The sequence below is a fragment of the Meles meles genome, chromosome 5 (genome assembly GCF_922984935.1).
Source record: "Meles meles chromosome 5, mMelMel3.1 paternal haplotype, whole genome shotgun sequence".
Taxonomy (NCBI): domain Eukaryota; kingdom Metazoa; phylum Chordata; class Mammalia; order Carnivora; family Mustelidae; genus Meles; species Meles meles.
Window position 1 is genome coordinate 970,979 of NC_060070.1, and position 10,028 is coordinate 981,006.

Sequence of the window (10,028 nt, forward strand, 5' to 3'; positions counted from 1 at the left end):
CCGAGATGTGTGTGGCTTATAATGATTGTTTCTGATGTGCTCCAATTCGAGACAGATTTTAAAATACATTTGACACATGTCCATGAGTGTAACATTACTTGGGGGACTTGTGGATAAGGGAAGTTTTGCTTCAATGTGAAATCTTCTTTTATTTTAGCCTTTTCTTTGAAATAAAGCCAAGTTCTCCTCTCAAAACAATAAACACTCTCAGGCCAAACCGGAACTGTAAACACCAGACCGTCACTCTCGGGGTTATGTAAGTGGTATCCTGGGTTTGGAAAGTGCAGATTTTTATCTGTGTCTGTCCTTCATCTGTTTGGTCCACACGGTTCTGTTGGCTGCGGCGTCCCACGCGTCTGGTTCTGCTGGGTGCTCGACACCCGTGAGATACAGCCCTTCTCACTCTGGGAAGGTAATGTCACCCCAGGACATCTCCCGGATGGAGGTAGAGGGCCGTGACTTGCCCCACACCGTACGGCAGATACGTGGTAGAAAATGTCTGATTCTAAGTCTGTGTTTGTGATCTGCACACGGAAACCCTGGACGGGGTCTACCATCGCCATCCAGTCACGGAATCCGAGATGCCCGTGCTCGGGTCTTCCGAGGCAAATTGTCCGTGTCAGCCCGATATCGCTGTCTGTATCCGTAGAGACGTGCGCCACACAGGGCATGGTGCTGTGCTAGAAACACTCAGAAATGGTGCTTTTGTTATTTCTGCATTTCTCATGTTTGATTCACTGAGTCACTTAAGATAGCAAAGACCCAGCCTTGTCAATCAACGTAAACTTGTCACCCAAGAAGTTGTTGATAGATTGATGGTCACTTAAGATATTTGGGACGTCTTGTCAATATCTAAGAAAAGAAGTAAAACGATAGTGTTAGGAAAGCCAAGGCGATCTGGGGATGGGTCTCCTGAGGGAGCACGAGGTGTGGACACCTGGGGAGCTGTGGGCACAGCGCCGTGTGTGGGCCAAGCCCGCACGCCGCGGGGGACACAGCCCGGCTGGTACACGCTCACGGGGACGGCTGAGCGGATGTCTGTGGCAAGTGCTGGTCTCCGCACGTGCTCTCAGGTGCGTCGCTTTCTCCTGCGTGCCTTGCTGGCTAGAGGTCAGTGTGAGTCCTCACCACCCCAAACCCTGACCGGGCTCTACAACGGACAGGATGCGTTGGTGTGAGGAGGGGGGGGGCCTTTGGCAGGTGACCGCTCATGATGTGGAACCCTCAGGGACCGGCTTTGTGCCCCAGAAAGAGCTTCAGAATGCCGCCTTCCCCAGGCGAGGATGGAGCCCCTGGAACCCGCTGCACCTGCTGCCTTGGTCTCCTGGGTCCTAGCCTGTGAGCAGCACACCTCGGTGGCTCACCAACTGTCCTGTCTGGTGCTTCGTCTTACAGCCCAGGCTAAGGCAGGCTCCTGGGGTTGCTGGGATGTTTCTGGAGCGCACAGGACGAACCAGACAGCAGGAGGCCCTCATCAGGGCAGCCTGGGCTGTGTCCATGCAGCATCTCCGCTGGGCCCAGGTCTGTGCAGCCCCCTGGACTGTGCACCATGCAGCGCCCGCTGCCCCCTGGACTGTGCTCTGGGAGGGGCCCCTCGTGGCAGCCCCCACAGCTGTCTGCTGTCTGTCACCTGCTTCTCCAGGTGTGACCTGGGGAATGACCCCAGGAGAGAGTTGCACCCCTGGAGTGGGGGATCCGTGCCCTGCTGTACCGTCTTCCTCTTGGCCAGTGGTTTTTAGAACGTGTAGATCCGTGGACAGAAGCAGAGAGGTCATCGCCCACTGACTCTTTGCCTGTGGATCTTCTACCTTTTCTACGGCAGAGGCTCTTAAAAATCAAATGTCCTTGTTGCTGCTCGTGATGTCATCTCATTCTTTACCAGCCGGTGGGCTCAGTGGACCCCGGTGTCCCTGATGAAGGGCGCTACAGTGACGTGTGGCTGAAGAGAGGGAGGCGGCCTCGGCTCCGGGGACACACGTGTACTGAGTCTCAGCACTGTAGGCAAGAACCGGCAGAGAGGGGAGGGGAGGGAGGGACCGGCTGCAGATGGCTTCGGAGCTCACCTGCCCTTCACACCCTTGAGGTGACTGTGCCTGCTGGTGGCATGGACTCCGAGAGCATCTCCAGGCCCACAGGGGCACAGATGTGGGGGGAGCTCCCTGCAAGACCACAAGTCCCTGACCTCGTGGGTCTCATCCAGATTCCTGATGGTGACGGTGACCGCTGACGTTTGCGAGGGGGACGAGGGCTACGGGGGTGAGGTCATGCAGCTCCAGGAGGGTGTGAGGCCGCAGGTGTGGTGGCCGTGGGCACGTAGTGGGAAGGTCAGGCTGGAAGGTGGCCCCACAGGGTGAAGCCACAGCAGCGCGAGGCCGTGGGGCCGATTATGCATTTGGATGAGCAGCAGATTCAGAGCGATCCGGGTCTGGGACCACAGGACAGGCCAGGGTCGCGATGGCTTCTTCAGGAAAAAAGAGGATAATTGATGGGGTTTGAGGTCACAGTGGATGTCCAAGTGGTGATTCGTGTAATGTTTCAAAACACAGAATGTGAGGCCGTGTCGCTGTGGCCGGCAGCGTTCGGTGCATGCACGGCAGACGGCCGAGGCCACCTGAGATGCAGCGTGAGAGCACGTGGGCCACAGTACACGTTCCCTCCTGAGCTCAGAAGTAGGCTATGCCAGCTGGCCCCTGGGGACGAAGGAGCAGGGAAGGGGCCTGGCTCCTTGTCTGAGGAGCCCCCACCTCGGCCCAGTGAGCGAGCCGCCCTCCACCCCGGGGAAGGGTGCGGAGCGGTGGGAAGCCTGAGGGCCGGGCTCCGTGGATCCGGGGCGCGGCTGAGAGCCGGCAGAGGCTTCTGCAGGCCGTCCTGTGGTCTCCCGGGCACGTGGCACTCACTGGCCTTAGAACAGCCGTGACACGTGGTTTGCAGTCATCTGCCGTCCGCGTAGCGCAGCCACTCTTGGGAACGCACTTTGTTCTGTGCCCAGAAAGTCCCCAGCGAGCAGAACCCAGGCCGTAAGTGGGCAGGGCTCTCCGCTCCAGAGGGACGGAAGCACACAGTGTCCTGTCTTCCATTGCAGCTCGCCACGGTCAGCCTGGACGGAAACCTGCTGCTGTTCGGAGCCGGTGACTGATCGTGGGCCTGAGGGGGCTGTGCGGCCGGCCAGGGCTCCTGCTCCCAGCCCACCAGGATCCGCGTCCCTTCCTGCATGGCTCTGCTCTGCCGCACGCATGCCCGGGAGATCCCCCCGCCTCCCAAGGGTCCCCTTGCTGGACGACGGGTGTCGTGGTCAAGCTGAAACAGAATGTTCTTCAATCAAAAGTAACCTGGGGTTTGTTTCCTAGCAGACTTTGTGGGGTGGACACCGAGCGGTGGGCAGCGCGGCCCACCGGCCTCCTGACCACATGCCCTGGTTTTGCTTGGTGAATGGGGGGCTCTGCCCACAGATTGGCTTCTGGGCCTTTCCTCCCAGCAGAGGTGGGGTCCCCAGGGTCCCCCACGAATTCCACAGACACGAATGGCTGTCCTGGAGATGGGCAGCAGGTGTCTTTCCTCCAGTGTTCCAGAACCACGTCTTTCTGGGACCCCCAGAGAGTCAGGGTACTTCCAGGACAGTTCCAGACAGTGAACGGCTGAGACACACGATCCACCCAGGGCAGGGCCTCTCAGGCCGGCCTGGACGGGCCCCGGGAAATTCCGGCACGAGCCCCCCCACCCCTTGTTCCTCTCCTGCCCAGAGCTGTGGTGCTGAGAAGCACTGGGCTGGGCTCCGGGCTCCACGTGGGGGTGTCGACGCACCGGCCACAGACACACCTCCTTTCCCCAGCAGTGTTGGAGGAGCAAAAGTTTAGAAAACTCATTTTTATTTTTCCTGACACTTGGGAGTTATTTTATCCATTTATAGCAATTTTGTTGTTTCCCTTTGTTAAAACTAAGTCCTTCTGAAACTGGTTAGAAATAAGCAAGGGAGGCACAACTGACTATAGCAACTTTGTTGTTTCCCTTTGTTAAAACTAAGTCCTTCTGAAACTGGTTAGAAATAAGCAAGGGAGGCACAACTGATTATAGCAACTTTGTTGTTTCCCTTTGTTAAAACTAAGTCCTTCTGAAACTCGTTAGAAATAAGCGAGGGAGGCACAACTGACTATAGCAACTTTGTTGTTTCCCTTTGTTAAAACTAAGTCCTTCTGAAACTGGTTAGAAATAAGCGAGGGAGGCACAACTGATTATAGCAACTTTGTTGTTTCCCTTTGTTAAAACTAAGTTCTTCTGAAACTGGTTAGAAATAAGCGAGGGAGGCACAACTGATTATAGCAACTTTGTTGTTTCCCTTTGTTAAAACTAAGTTCTTCTGAAACTGGTTAGAAATAAGCGAGGGAGGCACAACTGATTATAGCAACTTTGTTGTTTCCCTTTGTTAAAACTAAGTCCTTCTGAAACTGGTTAGAAATAAGCGAGGGAGGCACAACTGACTATAGCAACTTTGTTGTTTCCCTTTGTTAAAACTAAGTCCTTCTGAAACTGGTTAGAAATAAGCGAGGGAGGCACAACTGATTATAGCAACTTTGTTGTTTCCCTTTGTTAAAACTAAGTCCTTCTGAAACTGGTTAGAAATAAGCGAGGGAGGCACAACTGATTATAGCAACTTTGTTGTTTCCCTTTGTTAAAACTAAGTCCTTCTGAAACTGGTTAGAAATAAGCGAGGGAGGCACAACTGACTATAGCAACTTTGTTGTTTCCCTTTGTTAAAACTAAGTCCTTCTGAAACTGGTTAGAAATAAGCAAGGGAGGCACAACTGATTATAGCAATTTTGTTGTTTCCCTTTGTTAAAACTAAGTCCTTCTGAAACTGGTTAGAAATAAGCGACGGAGGCACAACTGATTATAGCAACTTTGTTGTTTCCCTTTGTTAAAACTAAGTCCTTCTGAAACTGGTTAGAAATAAGCGAGGGAGGCACAACTGATTATAGCAACTTTGTTGTTTCCCTTTGTTAAAACTAAGTTCTTCTGAAACTGGTTAGAAATAAGCGAGGGAGGCACAACTGATTATAGCAACTTTGTTGTTTCCCTTTGTTAAAACTAAGTCCTTCTGAAACTGGTTAGAAATAAGCGAGGGAGGCACAACTGACTATAGCAACTTTGTTGTTTCCCTTTGTTAAAACTAAGTCCTTCTGAAACTGGTTAGAAATAAGCGAGGGAGGCACAACTGACTATAGCAACTTTGTTGTTTCCCTTTGTTAAAACTAAGTCCTTCTGAAACTGGTTAGAAATAAGCGAGGGAGGCACAACTGATTATAGCAATTTTGTTGTTTCCCTTTGTTAAAACTAAGTCCTTCTGAAACTGGTTAGAAATAAGCGACGGAGGCACAACTGACAACCCTGGGACTCACCTCACAGTCTTAATCCAGTTACCGCGTGGACGCTTCCTTCCGCATTACCCTCAGTTCTGCTGAGACGCACGTAAGACGGCCGTCCGAGCCGCTCCAGGGCACGGTTCAGGGGTGCTCACGGCTGTGACTCTGCCGTGCGGTCACCGCGGCCTGGGCCTCCAGGTCCTTCTCTGGCAGGAGGGAACCCGCCCGGCAGCCCCGCTCTCCCCGCCCGGCCCCGCCCCCTCCCCTCTGTCCGTGGCTTCCGCTGGGGGGTCCTGCTTCCCGGCTGGCTCGCGTCACTGACGGTGACGTCCCCGAGGTCCCTCTGTGGTGCAGCAGGTGCCGAGCTCTGCGGGGTGACAGACATTCTGCCCGTGCGTCTGCGGCCGCTGCTTCCCCGGCGTGGCCGCGTGCGTGCTCCTGCTGTGAACATGGGCCTGCAGGGTCCGTTCAGGACCTCGCTGCCGCTCTGGGAGAACATCCGAGTGCGCTGGCCGGGCAGCGTGGTGGGTCTCCCGCATGTTCTGCCGCTCCAGACGGGCTCGCACCGTCCCTGCGCGGGTGCTGTTCCCGCGGCAGGTGCTCCAGTCTTCTGTCCTGGACGCGCCTGGCCCGTGTGCAATTCACAGACACGTTCCTCCGAAGAGAACTGACTGTGGGAAAGTCAGTTTTTTGGGGATAAAACTTTGGGAAAGTGACTTTGGGAAAAAAATTTTAAATTATTTAATGTCAATAATAACCAACTAATATTTTAAAGAAGAAAAACTAATGTTTACAAAAAACCAAGCATTACAGAGCTTTATCAGGGAAAAGGCAGGACGAAGTGAACTTGGAGAAGTGGCTGCTGAGAGGGGAGGCAGGGAGCAGCGGGAACGTGGGCGGCCTCTGCCGCAGGAGCCTGTGGGCTGCGGGCTGGTGCCGCGGGAGCCCGACTTGCGGACGGCGTGGGCCACCGTGCTGTGTTACCTGCGTCAGACGGCGGATCCACCGGTCTCGCAGGAAGCAGGCCAAACCGGCCAGCGCTGCCTTCACTGGGGACACTGATAAAATCACGTGTTAAATAGGACTTCTCCTTTCTGACTTGATTTTGATTCCTCACCCAGTTTTTATGATAATGCCGTGAGTTTGGTAGAAATTATTACTAGTTTAATTTAGAGGGCACATACCTCAATATTATCAAAGCCATCTATGAAAAACCCACCGCAAATATCATTCTCAATGGAGAAAAACTGAAAGCTTTTCCGTTAAGGTCAGGAACACGGCAGGGATGTCCATTATCACCACTGCTATTCAACATAGTACTAGAAGTCCTAGCCTCAGCAATCAGACAACAAAAAGAAATTAAAGGCATCCAAATTGGTAAAGAAGAAGTCAAACTATCACTCTTCGCAGATGATATGATACTATATGTGGAAAACCCAAAAGACTCCACTCCAAAACTGCTAGAACTTGTACAGGAATTCAGTAAAGTGTCAGGATATAAAATCAATGCACAGAATTCAGTTGCATTTCTGTACACCAACAACAAGACTGAAGAAAGAGAAATTAAGGAGTCAATCCCATTTACAATTGTACCCAAAACTATAAGATACCTAGGAATAAACCTAACCAAAGAGACTAAGAATCTATACACAGAAAATTATAAAGTACTCATGAAAGAAATTGAGGAAGACACAAAGAAATGGAAAAATGTTCCATGCTCCTGGATTGGAAGAATAAATATTGTGAAAATGTCTATGCTACCTAAAGCAATCTACACATTTAATGCAATCCCTATCAAAATACCATCCATTTTTTTCAAAGAAATGGAACAAATAATCCTAAAATTTATATGGAACCAGAAAAGACCTCGAATAGCCAAAGGAATATTGAAGAACAAAGCCAAAGTTGGTGGCATCACAATTCCGGACTTCAAGCTCTATTACAAAGCTGTCATCATCAAGACAGCATGGTACTGGCACAAAAACAGACACACAGATCAGTGGAACAGATCAGAGAGCCCAGAAATCGACCCTCAACTCTATGGTCAACTAATCTTCGACAAAGCAGGAAAGAATGTCCAATGGAAAAAGACAGCCTCTTCAATAAATGGTGCTGGGAAAATTGGACAGCCACATGCAGAAAAATGAAATTGGACCACTCCCTTACACCACACACGAAAATAGACTCCAAATGGATGAAGGACCTCAATGTGAGAAAGGAATCCATTATTTTCCAAATAGTCATCAAAACTAGGTCATAGGGAGGTCGTGATGGCATTCTGTCATGGGAAACTGGCCGGAAGGCGTTCTGCATACACGCAACATTGACAGATCGAAGAGGAACGGGCCCTCTCGGGGGTGGATGGAAGAGGGGGGCTGCCCAGCTTTGGGCAGAGGTGTCTCCAGGACAGAGGTGGGGAGGTGGGACACGGGGGTGGGGTGGGGTGCAGAGGGGCCTGCCCAAGGGCTGTGGGAAGACACTGCGTCGATGCCCGCGATCTCACGGTGCCGTGGGCTGTGAAGGCACGTCAGCCTGTAGGCTTCCTGGCCCCGCAGGGTTTCTCAGGGACTGACCTACACGTCACAGGACGGGAGCCTGAGGCTCAGCGCAGCTTCCCGGGGTGGCCCCATTGGGGGTGCCGTCCGCAGCAGGTGGACGAGGGAGCAGGGACAGGATGGCGGGTGAGTGCCCCGGGGAAGGGGCGCTGGCCTCCCGGGGATGCTGACGACCTGTGGAAGGGTGGGATGGGGCACGGGTGTGTCCCTCCTGCCGCTGTTTCAGGAACCCGGCCGCCGTGAAGGGTCCCTCCTGGGATGTGGGCGATCAGCGATTTGCATCATGCGGCGTATGTCCTGGGGTTAACCTGCTCCCGCACGCCCATGATTCTGTAGAGCAGAAAGCGAGGCTGTGACCGCAGGCTGCCCACGCCGGTGCGGGACAATGGGCTCGGCGGACTCTGGGGTAAACAGTGTCTTTTCATTTCTGACGTTCTCTTCCGATGTGGGACTTTGCTTTCCTGGCCCGAGCCGAGCCGACTCCATGTTTCAGACTGGGGTTGCTAGGAAAGGTTACTCAAGTTTCGCAGACGCTGGCCGGTCAGCTGAGACGCTGACGCAGTCTGTGATCGGACCCATCGACCCATCTGCCCCGAAGAGTGGCCGCGTGGGGACCAGGCAGCCCGGGTCCAGACGGGTGTCTTCCTCGGACACCCGCAGGCTCTTGGCTTCCGAGTTACTAAACTGTGTAAAGTGACCAGCGTTCTGCTGGTTCTGGTCTGCAAGAGTGTAACTTCGTGTGGTTCCACCCGGTATGTTTGTCCAAGGAGGGATTTCCTGCTCACGCTGACCCTGCCTTCCTGGCCTCAGTTTCCCTTGCCTTCTTCCCGTCGTCTTTCCCACAACGGCTGGCTTCATGCCAACTTCGTGCCAGGCCCTAATTACAAGTGACCTGTCGACTCGTTTCCTCTGTGTGTCCCCAGCTTGATTTTCGCTTTGTGGCCATCAGCAGCTTCACGGCACCTTCCGAGCCTGGGACACGAGCCCACGGTCAGGTGCACGGCCTGCAGGACGGGGGTCAGAGCCCTGGTCAGCCTCCGTGCAGGGGGAGTATGACGCCTCCATCAGAAAGGACGAATACCCAACTTTTGTAGCAACGTGGACGGGACCGGAAGAGATTATGCTGAGTGGAATAAGTCAAGCAGAGAGAGTCAAGTATCACATGGTCTCACTTATTTGTGGAGCATAAGAAATGACATGGAGGACATGGGGAGATGGAGAGGAGAAGTTCTTTAGTTCTTTTAAAGGAGGCTATACTTTTACAAATTTGGGGTAGGGATAACTGAATTAGCCGTTTTTATTTCTGAATGAAGAAAAAATATTTTGTCCTTCAAAAGGCAGCATTAGAGCAATAAGCCGGCCACAGGGCAGAGGGACAGACTCTGTGTTGGACACTATGGACACCACACCAGACAAATGCTTGTTTTCACCAAACAGCAAGAATGACTCTAGGGGCGCCTGGGTGGCTCAGTGGGTTAAGCCTCTGCCTTCGGCTCGGGTCATGATTCCAGGGTCCTGGGATCAAGCTCCGCATTGGGCTCTCTGCTCAGTGGGGCGTCTGCTTCTCTCTCTGCTTCTGCCAATCCCCCTGCTTGTGCTCTCTCCCCACCCACGTCAAATAAATAAATCTTTAAAAAAAAACAAGATTCTGTGAGAGAGCTTAACTTTGCAGATTTGTTTAGAATCGTATTTAATTTCCAGAAATTGTGTAATTAAATGACATGTTTGAGAACCAAAGTGCATATAATTGGGATATATTCACATGTAATGAGAACATTCACAGATTTAAAGCAAAAATCCGACTTGGGAAAAGCACGTGAAGGACGGCTTTCTGGTCCTGTTTCGTCAGTGCGATAATTTGGATCCTGAGGAACAAAATCGGCAGAGAACGTGCATGTTCTCGTGGGAGGGCTCAGTGTTTCGAAACACAAATTTAGTAGTCCCACTTCTGCATTATCCTAAGAAATTTCAGTCTGTGTCAATGAGAGAAAATCAAACATTAGGTTCGTGAAATGATCACACAGTTGAGGTCCATTTTAGTGAGGTCAGTTTTGTTTAATGACAAGACAGCCCGTCGGCGAGAGGAGGAAGGGAGCCCTTGTCCGCGTAGGGGAGC

General features: G+C 52.4%; 1 protein-coding gene across 1 annotated transcript in view; it reads left to right on the forward strand.

The window, feature by feature from the left end:
* The window catches only part of WDR27 (WD repeat domain 27), a 129,477-nt gene extending 125,522 nt beyond the window's left edge, over nucleotides 1-3,955 (forward strand). Inside the window, exon 27 of the mRNA XM_046004150.1 lies at nucleotides 3,083-3,955. Within this exon, the coding sequence (XP_045860106.1) occupies nucleotides 3,083-3,136 (54 nt within the window). The 3' untranslated portion in view covers nucleotides 3,137-3,955. The remainder of the gene's footprint in view (nucleotides 1-3,082) is intronic.
* Nucleotides 3,956-10,028: the final 6,073 nt, after the last annotated feature.